This window comes from Mobula hypostoma, chromosome 1 (genome assembly GCF_963921235.1).
Source record: "Mobula hypostoma chromosome 1, sMobHyp1.1, whole genome shotgun sequence".
Taxonomy (NCBI): domain Eukaryota; kingdom Metazoa; phylum Chordata; class Chondrichthyes; order Myliobatiformes; family Myliobatidae; genus Mobula; species Mobula hypostoma.
Genome location: NC_086097.1, coordinates 149,600,847 through 149,628,526, shown reverse-complemented (window position 1 = coordinate 149,628,526; position 27,680 = coordinate 149,600,847). Strand labels below are relative to the sequence as shown.

Below are 27,680 nucleotides of genomic sequence, written 5' to 3'. Positions count from 1 at the left end.
TTTTAATAGTTCCCTCCTTAAAAAAGGAACGAATCTCTTTACCAAAGACATCTTCATGATTTCAGCAGGCATCTGAATTTATGTTCATCTCTGAACTTTATTCACAAGGCTGGAATTTATTGACCATCCCCAACTGTTCTCGATTGGTGGTTGAACTTCTTGTTGAACTGCTATAGCTGATGTGGTACAAAGTTCTCCCATTGTGCTATCAGGGAACATATTATGAATTTTGACTGGCGTCGCCGGAGTAGCATTAATATGACAAAATCCAGCTCTGGATCGACAAACTGCAGGAAGAACTCGGAGCATCAAGCATCATCTGTTGAGGCAAAGGGGTGGTGGACTTTTTAGGTGATGACTCGGCATCACGACTAAGGTTAATAAGTGAGGAGGAGCTGAAGCAGATGCTGATGAGTGAAAAGTAGGAATAAATAAGGAAAAAATAGATGGAGGAGATGGGGAAGATAGAGACAAAGTCTGAAAATTGTTAAGTACACAAGTGAAATCTGATATGCTGTTCTGCTAGTATCCGTTTGGCCTCACCAGGGCAGTGAGAAGGTCAAGGACAGCCAGGTGCGCCAGGAATAACTTGCACCAGATGGTCAAAATTGTCTTTTTGGGCAAGTGCTCCACAAAATGGTCACTTAGTCTATGCTTGGTCCCGCTGACTGAGGGGAGGTCACATCAAAAGCACTGAATGCAATAGACAAGGTTGAAGGAGATGCACGTGAACTCTGTCTCACCAGTAGGACTGTGTACATCCCTGAATGGTGATGAGGGAAGAGTTGTAGGGACAATTGTCGCACTTCCTGTGTCTGCAGGGGAAGGTGATGGAGAAGGGGAAGAGTTGATGGGGAGCATGAGTGGACCAGGGAGAAATGGAGAGCGTGATCCCTGTGTAAATCGGTAAAGGTAGGGACGGTGGAATTCCTTTCCACCTGAAGGAAATGGTGAAGGATCGTATGCAGGATGTGGAGGCGGGGGGCGGGGTGAAAGGTGAAGACCAAGGGAATTCTATCTCTGTTCTGTCTTGGGGGAGAGAGATAGAGCAGTTTGTTTTAGTATCTGCAGCCTCTTGAGCATCAAGGATTACGTACTTTACAAATGATATACATTTTTTTTCACAAAAAACACAAAAAGCTTTCTTTGAAAAATGTTACCACCTAAGTGGGTGCCGTGGTAGTGTAACAGTTAGCATGACACTTTTACAGCTCGAGGCGTCGGAGTTCAGAGTTCAATTCCAACATCATCTGTAAGGAGTTTGTACATTCTCCCCATGAACGGCATGGGTTTCCTCTGGGTGCTCTGGTTTCCTCCCTCAGTCCAAAAACATACCAGTTAATAAGTTAATTGGCCATTGTAAGTTCTCCCATGATTAGGCTCGAGTTAAATTGGGGGTTGCTGGGGTGGCATGAGTCAAAGGGCTGGAAGGGCCTATTCCACCCTGTATCACTAAATAAGTTAATAGACATTTTCCCAAATGTTTGTAACTCATTAGCTGGATCACGATTCCCCACCTACATATCCATTTTGATCTCAATTATTTGTCCTTCCATTTCTTTATTTATGAGACACTTTATCAAATACCTTTGTTACATTTAGATATACATTTCAATGTCCTTCACACACCGTTACCAGCTGAGGGATCTTCAATAGGTAGATGGTACTGCAGTTTTAGTTCCCCATTCAGCCCTAATGCAGTGCCCCACTCACATCAGATTAGAAAAAAAAACACTCGAGGGCTGGATATCAGAGAAGATTTGCAATCACATCCTTCCAAATTAGACAAAAAAATCCTCAACCTATTTGCATTTTAGCACAGTCTATCTTCACCAAGAGATCTGTTACTGATAATCTTGTATGCTTAGAGTTAATGAGGAAAGTTGATGAGGATGGTCGCTGTCTTCCTACAGCATCAGCACCTTCAAGGAGCAGTGCCTCAGGAAGCTGGCGTCCATCAGTAAGGACCCCAGGATGTGCCCTCTTCACATTGTTATCATCGGGAAGGAGGGACAGAAGCCTGAAGACACACACTTAGTGATTCAGAAACAGCTTTTTCCCCTTCTGCCATCTAATTTCAAAATGGTCATCGAATCTGTGAACACTACGTTTTTTATTTCTGTTTTTTTGCGCTACTTATTTTAACTTAATCTATTTAATAGACAATAACCATCTTTTTTCGCTGGATTTATTTATCGTGCATTTCACTGTACTGCTGCTGTAAAGTTAATAAATTTCATGACATCTGCCGGTGAAGAGCGTAACCAGTGTCAATATATTGTTTCCAAATGTGACAAGAAACAGGCCAGTGTCAGTGTTAATTGTCTCATAAAATATATCTTATCATTAGTCCTTCCTTTTTCCAAACAGTATTGCACTAAAACCTCTTGTAAAGATGAAATTCTCACTAAGCTCTTTATAAATGAGTTATTCCAATACAATTCGACAGCACCATGAGGTCCTTGACAATTGTGCTTGTGCCTAGTTCTCAAAGAACTATTGAAATCAATCCTTTCTTCTGTTCTTTTTTCCCCCTCACACTAGAACTCCGATGTTTTTCCCCTTTCAATTACTGTATATGTTCAGTTCTGTTTTGAAAGCTGTTGATGAAACAAATAGTGAGTTTTGGGAAATTCATAGGAATTTGCTGCTAACTGAATTTCACCTGACCTCATTTCTGGTAAAGATTAATCTTGTTCTTTGCACATTAGCTCGTCTACCAGTGCGAATTGTTTCCATTTATTTATTCATTAAAAATTCCACAATTTTCCACTCCAAAATTCAAAACTTGTTTGGTCTTAAAACAACCATCAAAAGCCCCGAGAAGTCCTGCACCATTGACCTATTACAATATATTTTGTCTGTGCCCTGCACTCAAAACCAGAAAATCTGCTACCGTGGGTCTGATCATGTTGGAGTACCAGCTCCAACATAATCAACACCTAAACTTGTAAATATATTATTGCCCCTTCATTGGAGTGTTGTTTGTTCTAGAGCTCACTACTTAAAGCACTACGTTAAAGGTATTATAGATTGGGCTGGCACAGTAGTATTAGTAATACAACATCAGCAACCCTGGTTGACTACCGCTACTATTTATAAGCAGCTTATACGTTCTCCCGGAGTGTTTTCGTTTCTTTGTACATTCCAAAGACACGTGTATATTAACTGGTCACATTGGTCTAATTGGTCAATGGGCATGTTTGATTGGAGAGGCCTGTTACCATGCTGTGCCTTTAAATACAAATAAATAAATAGAGGTTTATTATTTCAAGTTTGCCATCATTTTCTTAGGGCAATTAGGAATGGGCAACATTGGTTTGTCAACACTGAATCAGGTTCCGTGCCAGTGAATTATCAGAAGTTAGCATTCCTTTGGTCAGACCACACTTGGAATATTGTGAGCAGTTTTGAGATTTTATCCAAAAGATGTGTTGGCATAGGAGAGGGGCCAGAGGACATTCATAAGGAGGATTCCAGGAATGAAAGGTTTAATGTATGAGGACCACTTGCTGGCCCTGGGCCGATCTTGCTGCAGTTCAGCAGAATGAGGGGGGATTTCATTGAAACCTATGAAATATTAATAGAGTGGATGTGGAGAGGATATTTCTTCTAGTGGGGGAGTGTAGGATCATAGCGCACAGCCTCAGAATAGAGGGATGTGCACTAGAACAGAGATGAGGAGAAATTTCTTCAGCCAGATTGTGGTGAATCTGCGGAATTCATTGCCACCCACGGCTGTGGAAGCCAATGCAATGGGTATATTTAAAGCAAAGATTGTTAGGTTCTTGAGTTCTTGATTTGTGAGGGTATCAAATGACAGTGGCACTTCGCTTCCTGATAGGCTAAATGTCTTTTACGCTAGTTTGATGCATGGAACGATGTGCCAGTGAGGATGGCCAGATGATGGTGGCCACCCTTGAAGCCTGAAGGCACAGTGGGCTGTTCCAGAAAGATATTGATGATGTCTGTTTGAGCCTCTGTTAACCAGGTTGCAGAGTTCATCTGCACCCAACAGGTACGTTATCAGGCACCACAGCCTCACATGGGTTGACTCAGGCTAGGGTCTTCCTCACATCAGCTGCTGTCAGATAGAGTGCCTGATGCAAGGGGGAAAAGGGGAGGAATAAAAATATCAAGGGTATAGATAGGGTGGACTGCAGCAAACCAGATTGGAGGCAGGTATTCCAGGAAGGACACAAATTTAGGATAAAGGGTAGGAGATTCAGAGGTCTGAGTGCAATCTTTTCTCCCCCAGAATGTGGTGAATACCTGCAATGTACAGCTAAAGAGTTTGGTGGAATCGGAGTCACCGACAACATTTAAGAATTGTATAGATGAACACTCGAGCCTCCTGTACACTGAAGGCTATTGGCCAAGTGATGGGAGATGGAATTAATTATGTGTGGCTGCCCTCTGGTCAGCATGGATGATGTTGGCCAAGCGGCCTGTTTCCATGTGACTCCAGAACCCTCCTAACATTGTAATGTGTCCTTTTTGCTATGACCATCCACATCCAGGGCCCTGGTCTGACTGTGAACAGCCAATAGTCAATCACAACCACAGGCACTACCCCCATTCAACACACTAACTGACCCTTCTAACTGCTCACAAGATAGAAGCATTCAAATTTAACAGAGGCAAGGTTAAACGCTGGGTGCTTCTTGAGACATCAGAATATATTGCTGTTGAATAAGAGCTGAATTAACATCTAAAGTGACGACAACTGGAACAAATGCAAAAGGTCGGAGTTAGAAATTGTATTACCCAGGGGAAATGGGAGGCCTATTCACAGTGTCACAGAGGAAAGTCAGGTGGATGAAACACTAAATCCCATATGGGAGGTTACGGAAAGTAACCCCCTCGGTATTACACAGGGGAGCTTCTCAGATAGAGAACATTGAAGCAGAACCACCTCAGAGCAAAACATTATGTGCCACTTTTTTTGTCTTTCAGAAGTGTAATCACACTAGTAGTTGGCTCCCACACCCACAGATATCATAGATTTTCCATCTCCGTTTGAGCTTAATTTACATCCTTGAGAAAAGCACAGACTTTATGTTGTGAATAATGTATCACCAAGCACATGTTGGGTGGGACTCTTCGAAATTTTGCATCTACATTCTCTACTGGAAGGTAGAAGCGTTTTGCTGAAAACATATAAATGAGACTCTGCTGACTGCATGGGTCCTCAAATGAATTTTTAACCGTAGGTTCTGCCAAAGAAAATTGTGCGATTTCCCTAACAAACCACACTGGTGGCAAACAGCATTTTAGTCAAAAACTTGAAATTGTTTCCCATTTTTCTTTGGGTACAAAACAGACTAAGAAGTACTTTCTGAGTGGGAAAAGCAAACTTCTGAGAATTGCCATCTGGCACTTCCCAGCCACCTCCCCACTTTTCACTAACATCATTCCTTCCTCAAATCAACAATTAGGATGTAAAATCTTGACGAAAATGTAGTCATGTAAGATTGCTCTAGTACCTTGCACATGTGAATACAGAAAAGGAAGAAAGTATGGGTGATTAGAAGTGACAGAATTGTACAAGATTGTGAAGGATTTAGATATATTTAAAGTTCGAAGTTTGAAGTAAAATTTGATACCAAGTATATGATGCCTATACTACTTTGAGATTCATTTTCTTGCATGCATTTACAGAAAAAAATAATACTTGAAAACTTATACATAAGCAAAGACTGACAAACAACCAATGTGCAAAAATATATAAACTGTGCACATAAAAAAATACTGAGAACACAAGTTGTGAAGAGTCCTGGAAAGTGAATCTGTTGGCCATTAGCTGAGGGAGTTTCTATTAGCAAATGGTGCAGGTTTAAAGGGCAAATCATTTAGGTGAATTAAGAGACAAATCAATTTTACACAAAAAGTGGGGATAGTCTAGAATTTCAAGCTAAAATGGTTGGAACAGAGTCAACTAGGCTTTCCAAAATGTAGCAGGACAGGCAAGTGCAGGAACAGACCAGGGTGGGAAGGAACAGGACTGACCGCATTGCTCCGTAAGATCAGTTCAATACCTCTCCCACATCCTCACACTGATCTGTATATTCTTAGCCTTATCTGCTGCCAGGATGAAGCCCAATGCAAACTGGAAGAGCAACACCTTGTATTCCATCTGGGTAGCCTACAACCCCTTGACATGAATATTGAGTTTCCCAATTTCATGCAACTCCCTCCAACTTTTTCTTTTTTTTTGACATCTCCCTTCCTTCTGTTTTCCAGTATACCTATGTTTTGTTCCCCTTTCAAACCTCCCAAACCTCCTTTCCCCAATCCCTCAAGTAACTTCAGACACAAGCTCCTCCACACTGTACTACCAACCTCCCAACTAGTTCCAACTATCACTTAGCTTTCCTGCTCCCTGAATGGTTCTCATTCTCACCTCTTTTAACCATATAACAATTACAGCACGGAAACAGGCCATCTCGGCCCTTCTAGTCCGTGCCGAACTCTTACTCTCACCTAGTCCCAACGACCTGCACTCAGCCCATAACCCTCCATTCCTTTCCTGTCCATATAGCTGTCCAGTTTAACTTTAAACAACAACATCGAACCTGCCTCAACCACTTCTGCTGGAAGCTCGTTCCACACAGCCACCACTCTGAGTAAAGAAGTTCCCCCTCATGTTACCCCTAAACTTTTTCCCTTTAACTCTCAACTCATGTCCTCTTGTTTGAATCTCCCGCACTCTCAATGGAAAAAGCCTATCCTCATCATTATTTATTAGATTCCAGCATGGCATTCCTGCTCATCTCCCTCCAACATTGTGTGTGTTGCTCTGGATTTCTGGACTTCCAGTATCTGCAGAAGCTCTGGTTTTCCTGCTTAGCTTTCTCTGACAGCCGCCTCTCATCTTCACACACTCCTCTACCCCACACTTTGCACCCTCTGTTGTTTGTGCCCCCTCTGTCTGACTCCTACAACTCCATCCCCGCTCACTTCCCCTACTTGCTTGTCATCTTACAGCCCTCCTTGGTCCACCACTAGCCCTGGACTCCTTCTCATCACTCCCTTCTCCATTCTCTGCTAGCCACCTCTCCTTTGCACTCTCAGTCTGGATGCAGGGTTTCAGCCTGAAATATTGACAAATACTTTCCTTCCGCTGATGCCATTTGACCTGACTTCCTCCAGCAGATCGCGGTTTGCTCTGTAAGGAGTTGTCATAGGCTTGATAGGCCAGCTGGTCTCCTTCTATGCTATACGATGAGTGTCAGATGGAGAGGTATAGAACTGAGAGATTTAAATCCAGGTTTAGGATCAGTTTAATATTTGAGTTACAAGTATAAACAGAATGGTGCTTTTAAATGGAACTTGGATCAAAGTCCATCTTGGAAGGTTAACCAGGGAATAGGGAAGCATTTAGACTAATTAGTATTAGAATTGCAAAGTAAATTTTAAGCTTAATCCTCTGACTGCCCTATTCGGCGTTGTTGCTGGACAAGATATCAAGTTGAAGACATCAGATTTACATACTTTGGCCTCTAGCTCTCTTACAGCTAGGGTACTTTTGTTTAAATGGAAAGATGTTTCTCTTCCTACTCATGATCAATGGTCATGCGACGTTATGTCATGTTTAGATTTACAGAAGATTCATTGCTCAATTTCTGAATCTCATCAAGACTTTCAAACATTGTGGGGACCCTTTCTGAATTATTTTCAAAACTTTCAAAACCCTCAATTCGTTGTTGAAATTTAGATGTTGGCTACTACTAATTTTTATTATACAAGAAGGTACTTTACCTTTTTTTGTCCTTAATAAACAACTTCAGTCTTGGTAAGGGTTAGGGTTTTTTTTGGTAATAAATTAGTATATTTCAGTATAACTTTGACTAACCTACATGAATATAGGGTAATGAGATTGTTATTATGAATAGATATAATGTAATTGGTAGTTGGTTTTTTCCGACCTTTATATATACTTTCTTGTACTCTGTATTCTTTTATGTAGAAACTAATAAAAAATACTGAAAGAAGAATTGCAGTACCTGAGAGAAAAGGCAAGCTACACTGAAAATAAGAAAAGATTTAAAGAATACTGAATTGTTCAGGTAAAACAACAAGAAGAAGAAACCAAATGGTCAATTAGCACAAATGCATATTATTAATGAATGAGGAACTCAGCAGGCCAGGCAACATCGTGGCCTGCTGAGTTCCTCCAGCACTTTGTGTGTGTCGCTTGGATTTTTTGCATCTGTAGATTTTCTCATGTTTGTTATTAATGAATGAATTACATTGATGAAAGGACAATTACAAATTATCTTGATGTTTAAACCGTTGATTGTGGTCTACAACACAATGAATACAATAAATGCCTGGCATTAGCATGGAGAGAAATGGAGCAGAGGATGAGGGATGGGGGGAGATGAAGAAGAAATACCTGGATATAGAGTATTTGGGGAGGATAAGGCAAAATTATTAGTGGCGTTGCAGTGATGTTCAAGGATAATTTCTGTTGGACAACATTCTAGAGTTATTCTTGAAGAGCGACACTGTAGTATAGTGGTTAGTGAAACACATTTCAATGCTAGCGATTAGGATTTGAGGTTCAATTCCCACTGCTGCCTGTAAAGAATTCGTACGTTCTCCCCATGCCCTCATGGGCTACCTCCAGGTGCCCCAGATTCCTCCTACATTCAAAAAACGCAAGATTAGGCTGAGTAAGCTGTTGACATGTTATGTAGGAGCAGGAAGCATGGTGACGCTTGTAGACTGCCCTTGGCACACCCTCAGACTGTGTTAGTCATTGATGCCAATGAGGCATATTTCGATGTTTCAATGTACATGTGACAAATAAAGTTAATCTTGAAGAGTTATTTACTGGAGTTAAGGAACAGAGTGGAGCTGAATATTTTTCATGAAAAAAGTGAGAAGTTGGGGAAACAAGTTGTTGACAACTGTCAGGAAAAATATAAAACCGGTAAATATACAAAAAATAGAAATATAAACAAAAATACCTTATGGCAAGGTGGCAATTTCATTGATTATCAGAAGGATTTGGATTAGAAACAAGTATTATCCAGCATCACAGTATTTAAGCAAGGTCAATCCTTAGACATGGGAACAGTTCAGATAAATAACAAACATACACTCACAGTTTAAAAAAAAGACTATACTGGAAATTTCCAACAAGTCAGACATTGCCTGTAAAATAAGAAAAACAATTAAAACTTAAGGTCATAGCCTCTCATCGGAACTAGGTACAGGTAGAAATTGCAGGAAGTCAATATTTGAATTTTTTAAATATTGCTTAATAACTACTACATAAAAGACTTGTTATAGAAAAAACATCAATGTGTTTACACAATTGGCGACGATGATTTGTGGTGAATATGTAGGTTTCCTTTCAGAGGGAAGGACACTTTGCTGGATAGCCCATACTGGGAACTACAACAGTGCTTTGCAGAGGTTACTCAGAAATGAGGGAGCTCAGCCTTGTGGAGAGATTGCAAAGCATAAGATGGTAAAGCAAAGAATATTAAAAGTGGTATTCAGTATTATCAGTGGTCTTGAAATGGCAAGTATAGAGAATCAGTTTCCATTACTCTGGATCGTATGATTAGTTACCCACTCTTACTTGAGGGAGATGAAGAAAAATAAAGGATTGCTCAGATTTTCAATTGCAATGCATCCAGCATTGAAAGGAATTTTCAACAATTCCAATCATCTGTAGGGTGATCTGTAGATGCAATGTAAGATTAAAGAGTCACCATAGTCAAGATGTGTCATTTGGACTCCTTTATGCCTTGAGATTAAATGGGGTAGAAATTAATCCTTGATTGTTTGGACTTTCAGAAACATATCATAGCAATATATTTTCTCCACTTAACAACATTCCTTCCATAGAAACCAGAACAGCTGAATTTCAGAAGCAAGGCATGCCATAGAGTATAACTGCTACTTGACATACAATTGTAACATATGTCACTGTGGGTGAATTTCCACTAAATGATTCTTCTGAGACTAATGAATACCCTGCCACCACTGAGGTCTCATCACTTAGAGAAATAGGAAGCCTACAGCGCAATACATGCCCTTCAGCCCACAAAGCTTTGCCAAACATGTCCATACTATAGAAATTACCTAGGGTTACCCATAGCTCTCTGTTTTTCTAAGCTCCATATAGCAAGGAGGGGAGGACTATGGATTTATAGACCAGGAGCTTAGTGTTGGTCTTGATATCCTGATCTTCAAAACCCCTTGTTCTCAGCCTGGCGAAAGATCCAGTGACACAGCCTATTCTGTGATTTACTTCAAGGTCAATATTGGCTCTTGAAGAAAGAAGGCTGCCAAGATATGGGAAATATTCAGCGTTCTCCAAATGGATGTTGTCAACTTGGATGGCTGGAAGTTTAGGAGCTTGATCTGGAGAAGTTTGGTGCAGGACTTGGGTTTTCTTGATGTTTAGATCAAGTCCCAGGAGCTTGTATACTCTGGCAAAAGCATCCATTATGCTCTGCAGATCCTCCTCAGAGTGAACTACGATAGCATTCTCGTCCACATATTGGAACTCTATGATAGAAATAGTTGACACCTTGCTCTTTGCCTTGAACCTATTAAGGTTAAAGAGCCCCCCCCCCATCCATCCTATAGAGCATCTGGACCCCTTGTGGGTGGTCTTGACTTGTGATGTGAAGAATGGTTGCAATGAAAATGACAAATAGAATTGGGGCAATGATGCACCCCTGTTTGACCCCAGTCTCAACCATAAAAGTTGCCGTTTCAGAGCCAATGTTGCTGATGACCATTGCACTCATATTTTTCTGAGCATCCGAGTTTGGGTGGTACCTGTCAATGAGCAGGACGACTTACTGAGTGAAATGCTTTTGTAAGTTCTATGATGGCCATATAAACTGGGTGATTTTGGTAAACTGGAGTCTTCAGAATCTCAGAACTATGAGGACCACCATAACGGCTGCGAAGGCTGAAGAAGATTGTAGCAGAAGAGGGCCCCCAATCATCTCGGTCTCCATGCCATTCGATTTAACCCTTTGTCTGTCATGGACCATGTGATGCGTGCTTGTGCATCAGTCTCCCCTCCTCACATTAAAAGACCTCACACAAAGGCATTTATCCTGGTTTGGTAATCAGATCAACCAATTTGGACAAAGTCCTGTGGCGATCAGGAAGTGGTGACAGGAGCAGGACAGTGAAATCTGGGAGCACCCAGCCACAACCTGACACACAGGCAGTGGATTTTAGATACAATTGTCTTGCTCTTGGACTGAGGCAGATAGAGCTTTTCGGCAGCTACATCCATGACTGAGAAGCCTATTCGGGACCTGCTCTGCTCACCCCACATGGGGAAGGGGCTAGAAAAGTTGCCCTAAAATTAGCCTGCCTCCTCGCTTCTAACTGGATTACCATGTCCAGTGGGATCAGCAAACTGTGGTCTGAAACAAATGCATATGCATTTTGAAGTCTGGAAAGTGCGGACACTTGCGGACAGCGAAACCAACGATCATCCTGAAAGATGCACTGCGTCTTCTCAAGAGAGCTGAGAAGATTCCAAATTGACTTGCCACTCTCCCTGAAATGTGATTGGCTGAGGAAGAACAAATGAAGGAGGGGAAGAGAGGATACACCTTTTTCTGGAAGGGGAAAATCAGCAGATGAATCCAGAATCCATGGAGATGGATTCACTATAATGAACAGCATCAGCAGTCACCTCACCGAATTGCCTGTTGGTATCAATCAATGCCCCAAGCCATGCAACTTAAGCTCACTAATAACCAAATGGCTACAGCTGTGAGCGCCTACGCTCCAACCCTAGACTCACCAGGTGATGTTAAGGAGACCTTCTACGACAACCTAGACCACATACTATCAGATATTTCCAAGGAAGAGAAGGTCTTCTTCTTGGAGACTTCAATGCTCGGGTTGGTGGGGACAGTGATTCCCGGAAAGGCACAATTGGGAAGGAAAGCGTTGCAACATCAACTCCAGTGGAGTGCTCTTACTTTCCAAGTGTACTGAACAGGACCTGACCATCAGCAATACCTTTTTCCACTAGAGAAATAAGTTGAAAACTTCGTGGATGCATCTCTGTTCAAAGACTTGACATCTTATAGATTATGTCATTGTTTGGAGGAGGAATCGCAGGGACGTAAAGAACACAAAAGTGATGATCAGTGCTGATGATAGCTGGACAGATCATTGGTGCATTCACTCACAAATGACCAAAATCATCTGGAAGAGTAGAATACAAAAGGAGCTGAGCCATCCCAGGTTCAACATCAAGAACCTAAAAGACAATGAATGTACAACATCTCTGGGCTGCCCTTTCTGAAAGACTCCCAAAGCAGTATACGGAGAATCATAAAGTACACTAGACCACACTGAGGGCCACCATCCTTGATATTTGTAAAGACATCATCGAATACAAGACCAGGAAAAACAAAGATTGGTTTGATGAAAATGACAATGAAATTGAATCAACGACAAAAGGAAAGCTTTCTGTGCCTGGCAGAAGGACATCAACTGCAAGGCAAAAAGAGAAGCCCACTCCAAAGCTATGACCATAGTCCAGCGTAGAGTAAGGAAAATAAAGAATCAGTGGTGGACCGAGAGGACCCGAGAAGCACAGCAGCTTGATGACTCTGGTAATATCAGGGTTTTTATTTTTATTGCCACCAAGGAAGTTTATGGCCCAAACCATTGTGGCCTATACCCCCTTCACTCCAAAGATGGACAAAAGCTGCTAAAGGACAATGATGCCATCAATTCTCAATGGAAGGAACATTTTCAGGAGCTACTTAACCATAACACCGCTGTTGACATTGAAGTCATCAACCAGCTCCCACAATGACCCATGAAGAGGACATGAGTAAGCCTCTTAGTTTCAACGAGGTGTAGACAGCTTGCAAAAAATTGCAGAACAACAAGGCCACTGGGCCTGATGGAATTCCAGCAGAAACCCTCAAGGAATGTGGCACAGAACTTTTAAATCATACTCATGACCTGCTTGTCAAGATCTGACACCAGGAAAAGATTCCAACTGAACTCAGGAAAGCCCTGATTGTCACACTCTTCAAAAAGGGTGACAAAGCTGACTGTGAAAATTATAATGACATCTCCTTCCTCTCTACAACAGGAAAAGTACTCATCTGAATTTTATGTGACCAGCTTTTACATCTGGGAGAAGATCTCTTGCAGCTCAGTACAGCTTCCATTCAGACAGAGGAGCATCTGACATTGAGGTCATACAAAGGCAAACAGTAACAGAGTGTAGAATAAGGTGCAATAGCTAGAGGAAGTACTGATGAAGTGTCTCAGTGCGAAACATCAACTGTTTAGTTACTCCCATAGATGCTGCCTGACCTGCTGAGATCCTCCAGCATTTTATGTGTTTTGCCTTGGATCTCCAGCATTTGCAGATTTTCTCATGCTTGAGAAAGTGCAATGCAAGTTTGGGGGTGGGGACCAGGGTTGTTTATAATTAGGCCAGTAAGCACTCAGGGAGTCAGGATGTAAGGGAGTCAGGCAATGACAGAGTCAGGAAAGTTCATTTGTTCAAGTCTAGAAGTGAGTTAGGTCATGTTGCAGGGAGTCTGAAAGTGGAGGTGCTGTGAAAGAAATGAAGTAAATAATATGACTGATTTTAGTGATATTATGGAGTTATACAATGTGGAAACAAGCCTGCAAAATTCATATTAATCCTGTCTGGTTGCCCTGGTTCTTCCTAGATTGACCAATGAAGGTCAGCCCTCAAAAATCAGTCATACGCTCAGAGACCACTTTATGAGGTACACCAGTGCACCTGGTCATTAATGAACATATCTAATCAGCATATCATGGGGTGGAATGTAGCATAGTGATGGGCACAATGCTTTATAGTACTAGCAACCCAGGTTCAATTTCCACTGCTGTCTGTAAAGAGTTTGTACAGTATGCTCTCCCCATTAATTGCCTATTGTAAATGGTTCCACGATGAGGCTAGCGTTAAATCAGGGGTCACTGGGTAGCACAGGTCGAGGGCTGGAAGGGCCTATTACACACTGTATCTCAATAAATAAAAATAAATAAATATGGCAGTATTTCAATGCATAAAAGCACACAGACTTGATCAAAAGGTTCAATTGTTGTTCAGATCAAACATCTGAATGGGGAAGAAATGTGATCTAAGTGACTTTGACCATGGAATGATTGTTGGTGCCAGGCAAGATGGCTTGAGTATCTTAGAACAGCTGATCTCCTGGGATTTTCATGCACAACGTTCTCTAGAATTTACAGAAAGTGACAGTTCTGATGGTAAAAACACGTTGTTAATGGGAGAGGCCAGAGGAGAATGGACAGACTGGTTCAAACTGACAGAGAAGCCACATTAACTGAAATAACCATCATCACAGTGGTGTGCAGAGGAACATCTCTGAACATTCATCACATTGAACTTTGAAGTTGGTGGTCTACGACAGTAGAAGACGACAAATGTACACTCAGTGGCTACTTTATTAATACAGGGAGGACCCTAATAAGCTGGCCGTTGATTGTATACGAAATCAAATACCAAATGTGATTTAAACCAAGAAGAGCAAAAGAAAAATTAGGAAATAGGTGGCTATTGAGTTTTATTCTGGAAAAGGCCATTTGCAATATCGTATTACTAAATAAATGCCGATTGTGAAATTGTATTTTTAAATGTATGGCTTTATTCATTAGGAAATTTGGGAGTGATGTTCCTTGCTCCTCTCTATATTGCGAAAGTAGGTGCCATCTGCAAATTGTTCTCAATATTGTCAGCATTTACTCTCACATGTATTTTGAAATAGAACCCAACCGAAATAACAAATTGTGAAACATATTTTGCCAGGAAACCCATGTTCCTCAAAGCAGATTCTATTTTAGTGTGTAGGCTGACTGACCTTAACATTCTGCAACTGTTTCACATGTTCTCTGTTGCTCTAACTGACTGGCAGTTCTAATCTTTTTGATGTAACTTGCACCTTCTTGAATCATTTTGTACAACAGAACTGATTGTATAACATGCAGCAAAGGACACTTGGGAAACTCAAGGTCACCTACAATCTGAAAGTTGATTAATAAATGATTTGCATACAGCTCAGTGTTAGGAGTTTATGACACATGAAAAATGCAAGCTGAATTCCCTGCCACCACCCAAGGCTCATCACATATGAAACACCAACAGCGTTATGGTTTTAAACTTCTATCATAAATGCAAAGTATTATTTGTTAAGTTGTTTGTGGTAATATTATTTTATGTGTTGTTCATGTGTTATATGTACTGTGCTGTGCACACTGATCTGGAGGAAAGTTGGTTTGTTTGGTGGTATATATGACACAACAAACTTGAACTTGAATTAAGGTAATAGCTTAATATCATATTTACCATTGCAAAATTCATAGATGCATAGGTACCAATAATATTGTAGTTAGGTTACTTGCCCTACAAGCAACCCGCTGGAGGAACTCAGTGGATTGAGCTGCACTTGTGGGGGAGAGAAATTATTCATGATCAGGTTAAAACCCTGCATCAGGAATATTACGTTCCTCCCACAAATGCTGCTTGTCCTGATGAATTCCTCCAGATTCCAGCACCTGTAGTCTTGCGTCAAGGTACCATTTGCTTAAAGCTGACAGTGTTAATCAAAGAAAACAGAAATTCAATTTTTTTTTTTAACTTTGAAATAATTTTAAATGTGTACTAAATATACAATTGATAACAGTGACCATGAAAGCTGCTGGATTGTCACAAGTGCTCCGGGTCTGGAGGACCTGAGTTATAAGGAAAGATTGAACAGGTTAGGATTTTATTCCTTGGAACATAAAAGATTGAGGGGAGATTTGATCAAGGTATACAAAACTATGAGGAGCATAGTTTGGGTGTATGCAAACAGGCTTTTTTCCACCGAGGTTGGGTGGGACTACAACTAGACTAAGGGTGAAGGATGAAAAATTTAAGGGGAACATGAGGGGGATCTTCTTCACTCCGAGGGTCATGAGAGTGTGGAATGAGCTGCCAGCACAAGTGGTGCATGTGAACTTTATCTTAACATTTAGGAGAAGTTTGGATAGATACATGGATGGTAGGGGTATGGAGGGCTATGGTCCTGGTGCAGACCGATGGCAGTAGGCAGTTTAAATGGTTCAGCACGGACTAGATGAGATGAAGGGAATGTTTCTATGCTGTACTTTTCTATGACTCCATGACTTCAGCAAATGTGGTTAGTTTTAACTGGCAATCTGGCCTATGCATGCTGCTGATCTGAATCAATGTGGTTATACAGCAAGTTCCTTTAACTCTTCCATTGTAACCATAACTACTATGTGCTAGAGAAGAAACGCATTGTGTTCTCCTCTAAAAGCCAAATACTTTACTTTATTGTCACCAAACAATTGATACTAGAGCGTACAATCATCACAGCAATATTTGATACTGCGCTTCATACTCCCTGGAGTACAAATCGATAGTACAGATCGAGTGATGGCTTTGCAATGCATCTCGTTCCAACCACAAGGCTGACCCTGAGCTTCCAGTTGTCTCTCACTTAATTCTATATTCCACGCCCACTGTGGGGACTCTATTGTTAGCTTCTTGCTTTTTTTTAAACTAACCCAATGTAAGCCTGAACATCAGCATCTGATCTTCTGATAAAGTACAGGACACTCAGAGAACTCAACAGTGAACTGAAAAAGTTTGGTTAACCAGTACCTCTGTCGAGTTCTGATGAATGGTCATCACCCTATAACATTCACTTTGTCATTTCTTTCACGAGTACAAAATATTCATGAGATAAAGACTGGTGATCAGATATAACCAAAAGATCTCTCAAGATTGTCCAGGGTTTAGAAAAAATTCTGTTTGACTGCAAAGAAATGCTCATAACATCTTTACACAAAACAACCAGGGGAAATGTGCCACTGGGGCACAGTATGGCAGGGGAGGGTTGAGGGGAATTCACTCTACAAAGCAGTCATGTTTGACACTGACACCAAATGCAAAATGTTTGTTCCTCAATATTAACATTTGATTGGTTCCATATGCAGAAAAAAAGCTTAAAATGAACAAACAAGTTCAAAATTATTATTGTTTTAAATAAGAGAAACAATGCCCCTGCGATGTAACAGCCCATTTAAAATATTCTTGTCACAACTTTACAAGCAAAGCACAATGATCATATCCCCAAAAGATAATGTAATATTTGCTATTACTTTGAAATCTTCATGAAAATAAGATTTTGGTATCTGAAGTTTGCATGTGTGGATTAGCAAGATTTTTTTTGTAAGAGCTGAGCTAATGGAAACTTTGGTCTGAATTTCAACCCCAACTTCCCTATTTTGAGGTTCAGCTGATCAATCTAAGAGCACACGACTTGGTTGGAAAACCGTCATGAACTTTATTTTTAAAAACAGACCAACATTCTTACAACGTTTGACCTTTCTCAAATGTATATTTTTGTCTGCTGTTTATTTTAACAGAATTTTTATTCATTGTTAGTAAGGTCATGTTGGTTGCTCTGACGGCTAATTAGTTGGTCACTGGTTGTTATGTAGGTGTATGAACTCATGGACAGATGGGAGACACAGAAGTAATAAGTGACTTGCATTTATATACAGAAACAGCTTTCACAATCTTGGGATGGTCCAAAGTGCTTTACAGCCAATTAGGTGTTTAAGAAATCTTATTGTAACTAACATGGGGAACACAGCGTAAATTCGTACATTGCAATGCTCCATAATCTGCAATGAAGATGAACTTCCTTTTTCAGTCGTGCTGGATGAGGTAAGAAGAATGAGTTGGATAACAGTGAAAAATCTCTTGCTATTCTGTAGAATAGTCTTGTAGGAACTTAGAGAAGGACATGGGGTTATCATCACAGCTGAAAGGCTAAAATCAAAATACAAAAACACAGATGTTGCACTGTGGCTGACATCACTGAGTGAATTTCACAATAGAATCGCGTTTCTGGTGCTAAAGAAATAACATCAGAGGTTGAAATTCCTGCCAGCACTGAATGGCTATGTTGCGTGCAATTTTGCTTTATACTCCAAGTTAAAACTATTTTTAACTGCATACATTTATATTTTTCAGTTCTGAGAGAACAAATATTTCACATATTGTTCCCGATGTTTCCATCTAGAGATCATCAGATGTAAATTGATTACACAAGCTTCCAGCTCTACTTAAGTTGCATCATAAAACTACCAGAAATTTAGAAGGCAAACTTCATTTAATTTAGTCCAGCAATTTCAATGCTCATGGTCTATTATTTTCAAAAGACTATGTGAACCTAAGGCCCAGGCCATCACCATCCAGGCTCTCAAGCATCATCGTCTGGCGTGAAACAATAATGTATTGCAATTTGAAAAATGCCAGCTTCATTCAGTACCATTATTGAATATAGCATGTTTTTTTATCCACAGTTTTTATACATAAATGCTAAGGATTACATCATGGGCAACACTCTTAAATCTGCACCAGTTGAGTCAATATCAACTGTTCCAGATTCCAACACAGGTAAGCTTTGTCTCTCTGTATAAATGAATGCTGATGAGGAAAGTTAGAAGTTACCAATAGAAAAGTGAAACAAAATGGTCTAATGCAATCTGATTACACCAGGGCTGATCAATCTTATCTGCAAACTTCAATATGCCAAATGAATTAATGAAATAACTTCCGTCAGTAACTTAAAAAATAAACTTTAGCATCCTCTCCCTCAGCACAGATAATCCAAAATGAGAAATTATCAGGAGGAAAATAAAACCAAAAATAAAAGTTTGGTGGTAATGGTTTAAGACTGAATGCTTGTTTTGCTTTTTTGATAATCTTCAATAGTTATCTGATATCACTTTTATGCTATTTTTGTTTCCATAGGCACTGCAGAGAAATTTGTTTTTGTTTGTGATTGCTAAACACAATTAACTATCAGTACTTAATCTCAAACACTTAGATCTATTATACAGCAATCTGCTTGCAATGCTTATCCATCCTTGAGCCAACATTTACAATTCATCTTTATCAGAACTATTCAAATATTTTGAGCTTATTTAATTCCTCTTTTGTCTTCAAGGTCCCTGCTTCTTTAGTTTTCCCAGCTAACTAACTGTCCCTGGGATTCATCTAGCAAATCTCCCTTATACTTTCTTCAAGGCCTCAATGTGCTTCCTGAAACATAGGCCCCAGATATTTTTTCCATAATTTTAGGCATAACTCTCGTTATAAAACCAAAAATTTTAGTGATTCTTTGATCAAACTATGATGTAGCCTTCAAGGTAATTCTCAGCTTTTTCCATAATTGAGCTGTTTAAAAACTGACTTGTTTTGTTTAGTTTGGCTTTCTTTTTCCAATACATTGCATCACCCTTTACAGCATTAACCTCCGGCTGTCTTTCATCAGCCTATTTCAATGTATCTATATCACCAATACTTCTCAATCTTCTTGTGTTTTGTATTATTCACTAATTTTGATATATATTAGCTTTGTCAACGTATATTTAAAAAAAGCAAAGTTTAATAATGATCCTAGACAGAACCTCACTTACTGTTCAGATAGAAAAGCAAACTTTCGCTACTTTGATTTGCCTTTCCATCTTTTAGCCAATGTATCTTGTAATTGTAACTGATCTGCAGAACTTTATCGTTCTTTGGTTGCAGTACCAATTGCATCTTTCAGATGAAAAATAGGAAAGATTTTGCCTGTCCTCTCAGGTCCCATTACACCATTCTTAGAATTGCAAGAGAGTTCTATAGTACATAGAAACGAGAGAAGTAACAGGCCCCTCAGACCCTTCAAGCCTGCACCGCCAATCATCTCAATCATGGCTGATCAATGAAAACCCAGCTAGTCCATGCCAAAACTATTTAGATTTCCTTCTCCCATCGACCTGCACCAGGACCATAGCGCTCCATGCCCTTACAATCCATGTATCTAACAGAACTACTTTTAAACATTGAAATCGAGCTCACAAACACCACTTACACTGGAAACTCATTCTGTACTCTCATGACCCCCTATGTAAAGAAGCTTCCCCTCACGTTCCCCTTAAACTATTCATCTTTCATCCTTAGCCCATGACCTCTAGTTGTATTTCCACCCAACCTCAGTGGAAAAAGCCTGCTTGCATTTACCCTATATTCACCCTCATAATTTTGTATACACTATCAAATCTCCTCTCAATCTTCTACATTCCAAGGAATAAAGTACTAATCTAATCTATTTTTCCTTGTAATTCAGGTCCTTCAGTTCTGGCAACATCATGGTAAATTTTCTCTGTACTCTTTCAAACCTATTTACATCTTTCCTGTAGGTTGGTGACCAAAACTGCTCACAATACTCCAAATTAGGCTTCACCAACATCTTACACAACCTCAACACAACTTCCTGTATTCAATACTTTAATTTATGAAGGTCAAAGTACCAAAAGCTTTCTTTATAACCCTCTCTACCTGTGACACCACTTTCAATGAACTATGAACCTGTATTCTTTTTGTTCTATAGCTCTCCTCAGTGCCCTACCTATCTGGTAAACCACATTATCATCCAGCTCATTGATACAGATGACAAACAACAACAACCCCAGTACCGATCCCTGTGGCACTTCACTAGCCACAGGCCTCCAGTCAGAGAGGCAACCATCTGCTACCACTCTCTGGCTTCTCCCACAAAGCCAGTGTCTAATTCAATTCATTATCTCACCTGGAATGCTGAGCAACTGAGCCTTCTTGACCAACCACACATGCAGGACCTTGTCAAATGCCTTGCTAATGTCCATGTAGACAACATCCACTGACTTGCCTTCAGCAACTTTTCTGGTAACAAGGAAGTTGAATCTTTCCTCTTTGAATCTCTTTAATGAGTTAGCCTCAACTTGTTTCTTTGGTAGAGAATTATTCAGGTGCATTGCTCTTTGAGTGAAGATTTTTCTCCTCATATTGGTCCTAAGTGGTTTTCCTCATATATTTAGGGTATAATCCCTGGGAGCTGGTAATTCCCACCATCATCCTTCACCATTGGGAACATTTTGTATATTCTGTCCAGTCTGAAAATGGAATGAGTTATTTTCTTATTCTTCCAAATTCTAGAGAACATGAGACCAATCTTCAAAATCTCCCTTTATACATCAATCCTCCTATTCCAAGAATAATCTAGTGAACCTTCAGTGCGTTCTTAGCAAGGATATCCTTCCTCAGAAAACAAGATAATAACTGCACATAATTCTCTAGCTGTAGTCTCACTATGGCCTTGTACAAATGCAGTAAGATATTTCCACTCCTGTATTCAAATCTCCTATGAAGGCCAACCTACCACTAACCCTGTTAACCTCCTGCAAGATTACTTTCATCGACTGCTATGCAAAGGCAGCCACGTATCAGTGTGCATCCCCCAATTTATCACCATTCAGGGATAATTACCTACCATTTAAAAAATAATCTGCTTTCCTGCCCTTACCCAGGTATTTTGGACAAAAGACATGCATTTCCTAAAATCTTCATAAAAACAGATAATACAAGCATATTCTTACAACTGATTGTGGGATCTGGCGATTTGAAAATTGGTTGTCATGAGTTATTGGAATACTACGACGACATTTCAATATGGGTACAAAGTTGACAGTAAATTAGTTTGGAATAGCATTAAATCACAAGAGGCAACTAATAAAAGTATCTTTTCACTTTAATTATGTTGAACATCGAGTCCATCACAAATTTCATAGATTTCCTATTTATCAAACAGCAAACAGCAACGATGTGTTGGTTGCAATTTATGATTACCCACCACCAACGATAAGCCAACCAATCTTCAGAATGGGGGAGAAGCTGCGCATTATAGCTGAGTAAGTCAATTCTTGTCAGCTTGATACTTAAATATTACTGGGAGTATTCAGCAATGTCAGCAGGGAGAGATACAAAGACAACATTTCAGATTAACAACTTTACAACAGAACTGGTTAAGGGAGTAAACAAGTGAGGTTTACATTAAGAGGTGGCAGATACATAAGTTACTGACCACAATTATCAAGATAACAAGCATTTTAAGAATATCATAGTTGGAGATGAAGAAGCAAAGTGAAACAGAAAAGTACAACCACTTCTGTGAATAGAAGTAAAAAATTGTGTCAAAGAATTATAGTTATACAGCATTAAAACAGGCCCTTCAGCCCAGCTGATCCATGCTAACCAAGATGTCACAAGCCAATTAATCCCACTTAACAGCAATTAGCCCATAATCTTCTAATCCTTTCCAATCTATGTCCCTGTACAAACATTTATTACAAGTTTTTATTGTACCTGTCTCAACTATTATTTCTGCCAAATCAATCCAAATAGATACCACTCTTGTGTAAAAAAAACTCTTGAAGTTCCTATTAAATCTTACCCCTCTCACTTTAAATCTATACCTTCTAGTTCTTGACTCTCCTAAACTGGGAAAAAGACCCATATCCCATCTCTTTAAGATTACCTCTCAGTCTCCTACGCTCCAAGGAATAAAGTCATAGCCTCTTCAACTTCTCCTTATAACTCATTTGGTAACATCATATTCTAGTTTTCTACACTCTTTCCCATTTAATGACACCTTTTCTATAACAGAGTAACAAAACTGAGTGGGGTGCTTTTCTGGGCTGCAACATACCCAAATACAAGATGTGCTGCTGTTCCCCAGGTCTATTTTGGGCCTCATTAGAGTAACATAGGAAGCGGAAGACAGCGAGATCAGAATATGAGTGAGATAAAGAGCTTAAATGACAGGTGACTGGGAGCTCAAAGTTAACCTTAGTGAACTACAAAACAGTTGATTGAATCAAAAAGAAATCACACCATTAAGCGTTAATCTACACAATGCACTGTAGAAGCATGCAAACATGATTGACCCTCCTCATGCATATGTGACCTTAAAACACACGTGGCCTTAAAGTGAACTTCCTTGAACAAGTTCCAGTTCATCCTTGGCAATCTGCTTCAGGTGTTCCCTTTAAGTAATGTGCTCAGCTCTCCCGTGATCATAATTCCCCCACCTGCTTTATAATTAGCATTATACTCTATTCTTGGTTGGTGCAACTGTAACAAAACCCAATTTCCCTCGGGATCAATAAAGTATGTCTATCTATCTAAACGGTCCACAAAATAGGTTGGCCAAAATAATTATGGTGAGCTGTGATCATCTCGAGCTGTGACAATCTGCACCAACTGAAAAAGTCCAGACCTGGTGTGAGCACATTAATTAGAGTTGGGGCAAGGAGAAGATGTGGAACAACAGCAGAGGACCCATTATGCATAGACGGTCCCAATCAGTAGTTGGAGAGATCAATTCCAGTATCAGGAAAGGGCTTGAATACGAGAAGAGCTGATTTCAAAGGATTGTTATTGAGAAGGATCAAGGAGTTGGTGTTTGGGGTAGTCATTAATTAGAAGAAATGAACTGGTGTAGCTGTTTGGGATGGATGATTGGTGATCCATGAGGTGAGGTGGTGGGGAACAGTGTTGAGAGCAAGGTGGAAGCAATTGGTCAGTGGGGTGGTTGAAGTGAGGAGATTTCTGTCAGTGGGCAAGGCACTGGGATGGAGGCATTGCTTAGAACATGGTGAGAATAGTAGGAGTAGTCACAAGGTCATGGTGGAGGGCAGCATGCTATAATGATGGGAAGCAGGTAGGGGAATTATGATCACGGGAGAGCTGAGCACATTACTTAAAGGGAACACCTGAAGCAGATTGCCAAGGATGAACTGGAACTTGTTCAAGGGAGTGCACTTTAAGGCCAGATGTGCTTTAAGGTCACATAGGCATGAGGAGGGTCAAACATGTTTGCATGCTTCCACAGTGCATTGTGCAGATGATGAACACTAAAGCCAGAATGCAGTGATAAGGAGGAAGAAAACTTTCATGATTATGGCTGCTTTAAAGTAATATTCATCCTAGCAAATCATGAAAACTCCATCATATTTTTAAGTTGTACCTTGTAGATAGTAGAAAGTCTTTGGAAAGTCAGGAGTTAAATCATATATCACTGAGAAAGCACTTTAGATCTGCTCTCACACACATAACATTTATGTGGCTTCTCCAGATGTCAATATCTCTGGCACCAGAGAACCTGGAAGGAAAATCATCCAGTTCAAAGTAGACCTCAATTTTCCATCGTTTTATTTTGTATTGAAACTGAATCAATAAATACATGAAAAACGTGATGACATGCTCCAAAATCGAGCTAACGGATGCTTAAGTGGTTAGAATTGTTCATGAGCAGGTTAGGGTTATAGAGCTCAAAGATGGTACATATATAGGCAAGACTATGGTGAAATTGGACGTATTGCATAATTCATGTCAGCAGTATGGGTGTGATAGGTAAATAGAGTCTTGTGCAAGGCAAGGGTTGTACAGTTTTGTAAGGCCTCAGGTTTTCAGAGGGTATAAACTGGGAAGCCAGAAATGGAATTATGTTTGAAAACAACAAAGGCATAGATGTGGGTTTCAGCAACATCTGGCTGAGGCAGGGCACTAGATTGTTACGGAGATATTAACTTCCCTTAATAAAGTGGATGCCTTCTCATTTCAACATTTTACCTTTTCCAGAGAAGGTGACTGGTGGAGAGCAAGGTCCATTGTTGCTGGACATGAGAACTACATCCCTCGTACCTGTGTAGCTCAAGTTTACCACGGGTAAGTTTGTTAAATGCCATTCAATTTTTGAGTTTTTCTTTCTTGGAGTTTCTTCCTTAATTAATTTATATGAAGACTTCATTGTAGAAAAAGGGTGTCACTAAATAAAGTTTGAAGCAGAGCCACATAAATTTAGCCAGTTGATAAACATTCGCTCATAGAAGCAGACCCAATGAAGAAGTTGTGGTAGAATGATGGATTTGGGAAGGGAATTCCAGAACCTGAAGACAAGGGAACAGTGGGCAAAGCTGCCAGTCATGGATTGTTCAACATTGGGATTACAAAAGAATCCAGGCTAGGAGGAACACAGAATTTTAGGATGAATTCATTTAGGAAGTATGGAGAAGGCATACAGCTCTACATTCGTTATGGCGGGTAGTAGTTGGACCATTGGTTTTGGAGGAGCCCGTATCCCATCACATGTACCGGCTCCTCAGATGCTAGAAGACCTAAATCTTCAGCCTTGAATCAAAGCCTAATCTCAAGAGATGTTGAGTTGAGGAAGGTTGAAATCTAGCCTAGACCTGCAGTGAGGGATGAGCAAAATTAAAGTGAACCCACCTAAAAAAGTGGCTTCTTATGTTGAACTCCTGTGCCTCAGAAATAGTTATAGGTCTAGTTCAGAATGTCTCTCAAGTCTTGCTGAAGCAGGTCTGTATCGACATGTGCAAAACAATGTCGCTATCTTGGCATCTAGCCATGTATTAAACACACATATTTTATGCATGGAGTAATTTAGTGTCAGTTGTGAAACAGTAAATGCTAATATGGTTTTAACAATGGGGCTCCTGGTAATTTCTTTTTACGTTGCAGCAAGACTTTCTTACGTCTGTACTCTAAATCCCTTACTAAAGAGCTTTGCATACTTGCGTGCCAACTTTCTGTATCTCATGAACTAGAACACCATGATCCTTTTCGGAACCTTTTTCCAATAGGTGCTTACCATTTAAAAAACAACTTGTTTTTCTCTTACCATCAAAATGAATAACCACACATATCCTCTATCACACTGCATCTGCTGTCTTCTTGCCCACTTGCTTAACATGTCTGCATTCCTTTGCATAAGCTTTGCATTTTTCCCTTATGCCCATCCCCATGTTCTAACAGCAAATGTACATGATACAGTTAGTTATTTCATGCAAGTCATAATACAGAATGTAAACAGATGGGAGCAAACAATTAATTTCTACAGTACCATAGTGATAACAATTTGCCAACTTGAAAAAAGTAATATTTATTCTGACTTGCTCTAATCTCTCCTGGAACCAACTTGTTATCTGTACTAATGCTTCCCATTGAAAGCCTTACTTTATGTAACAGAGTTTCAAGAGGTCCTTTGAACAAATAAATTTTGAAAATCTGTTCATTATTTACCCTCTGAGATACACTGTCAGCAATATCTGTTAGACTTGCTGAACATAGATTTCGATATACAAGTCCATGTTGCTTCTGTCTAATATCATTAATATTTTACAAGTGTCCTAACACCACTTCCTTACAACAAATATGTATAGGTTCCTTTCAAACCAATGGTAACTGCTCTTCCAAGATAGTTTGATCATGTACTTCCAGTAATAGAAAGACTTTCAAATCATAACTTAAAATGCTCCTTCAAGTGATGAAATAGTGGTATTTTAAGATAATTTTTTTTGAAATAATAAATGAACTCAATTGAGCATGAAACACTTCCTGGCCCCAATTATCTCGTAAATGATCTCTGATACCGTGCTCTGTACACAGCTGGCTCTTTGAAGGAATCGGAAGAGGAAAGGCAGAAGAGTTACTGCAGATGCCAGGCAACAGAGTGGGTTCCTTCTTGATAAGGCAAAGCGAAAGCCGAAAAGGTAAGTGTTTCTGTACAATGATACGCAAAAATAAAACACATACAAAATCAGCAACAATTTAGCCAGAGATGAACCTATTAACTCATATGGGTTTCTACTGGTGATTTCCAAGGCATAACTCACCTAATCTGATTGTACTCTTCTGTTGCTTTATTTCAACCAATCGGTTTTTGAAAGAACCTGCACACTTCAGCATAGCAACACTATGTCCACTTTGCGTTACAATGGACTTTACTTTTTATTTGTTCTAAATATGTTCTTTCCTGTATCATTTATATTTAACTAATGTTTTTCTTGCGAGTGGTGCTTATATGATGCTACATGTCTGTGATGCTGCTATAAACAAGTTTTCCATGCCCTTGTGCATATGGTGATAAACTCCACTTGTTCACTCACTCTATTTTCATTTCGATAATTTTTGTTTGTCTTCTGCTTCAACTATAGATTATGATGGAAATGCCACATTTTTACCAAATGTATGCTCATTATTGTATTACGTTTGTGCCATATTTCACACATGTGGGTATGATCAATCATGATTAATGATACCCTTTTATCTTTTTGTATTTGTCCAAGAGAATACTAATCCATTTTTATTAAGTAGGATTATTGACAGAATATTTCTAACATACTTTTAGGTTTATGTGTGAAGACAGCTGTTATAAAATTCTGCTCACACCCAGACCCAAAATTATCCAGAAGCACAAGACTGTCTCATCAGTTTATTTCTGCAGATGTTCTGTCAATTTCTACTGACACACATATAATAGCTTGAAAAACACCGTATTGAAATTCAGGGTCTGAATCAACAAATTATCAAAGGCTGCTCTGTACAAGTTAGTGTTTGATGCAACTTTCAGAACAGAATGTATAAGAGCAAAGAGATAGAGACAGATAGATAGATAGATAGATTCTTTATTGATCTCAAAGGCAATTGCAGTATCACAGAAGCATTACAAGTGCACAGATATAAATATTAGGAGAGAAGTAGAAAGAATGAAAATATGTTACCACAACAGGAAGGTGTCATCACTTCCCTGGCTATTGCTTGACTCATTATAGAGCCTAATGGCCAAGGGCAAGAATGACTTCCTATAACGCTTTTTGGACCAGCACAATTGTCTTAATCTATTACTAAAAGTGCTCCTCTGTTCAGCCAAGGTGGCATGCAGAGGGTGAGAAACATTGTCCAAAATTGCCAGGATTTT

The 27,680-nt window shown here is 39.8% G+C and overlaps 2 protein-coding genes across 3 annotated transcripts in view; one reads left to right on the top strand and one right to left on the bottom strand.

Moving 5' to 3' along the window:
- The window catches only part of tg (thyroglobulin), a 348,151-nt gene that overhangs the window by 140,370 nt on the left and 180,101 nt on the right, over positions 1-27,680 (bottom strand). The gene's annotated exons all lie outside the window — the stretch shown is intronic.
- The window catches only part of LOC134351536 (src-like-adapter), a 34,253-nt gene that overhangs the window by 2,342 nt on the left and 4,231 nt on the right, over positions 1-27,680 (top strand). The window contains exons 2-6 of one of the 2 annotated variants that reach the window (XM_063057815.1): positions 7,970-8,069; positions 18,400-18,493; positions 21,711-21,810; positions 24,542-24,628; positions 26,369-26,472. In XM_063057815.1, coding sequence (XP_062913885.1) covers positions 18,430-18,493; positions 21,711-21,810; positions 24,542-24,628; positions 26,369-26,472 — 355 coding nt within the window. In that variant the 5' untranslated portion in view covers positions 7,970-8,069; positions 18,400-18,429. The remainder of the gene's footprint in view (positions 1-7,969; positions 8,070-18,399; positions 18,494-21,710; positions 21,811-24,541; positions 24,629-26,368; positions 26,473-27,680) is intronic. The other variant, XM_063057824.1, reaches the window with a different exon arrangement.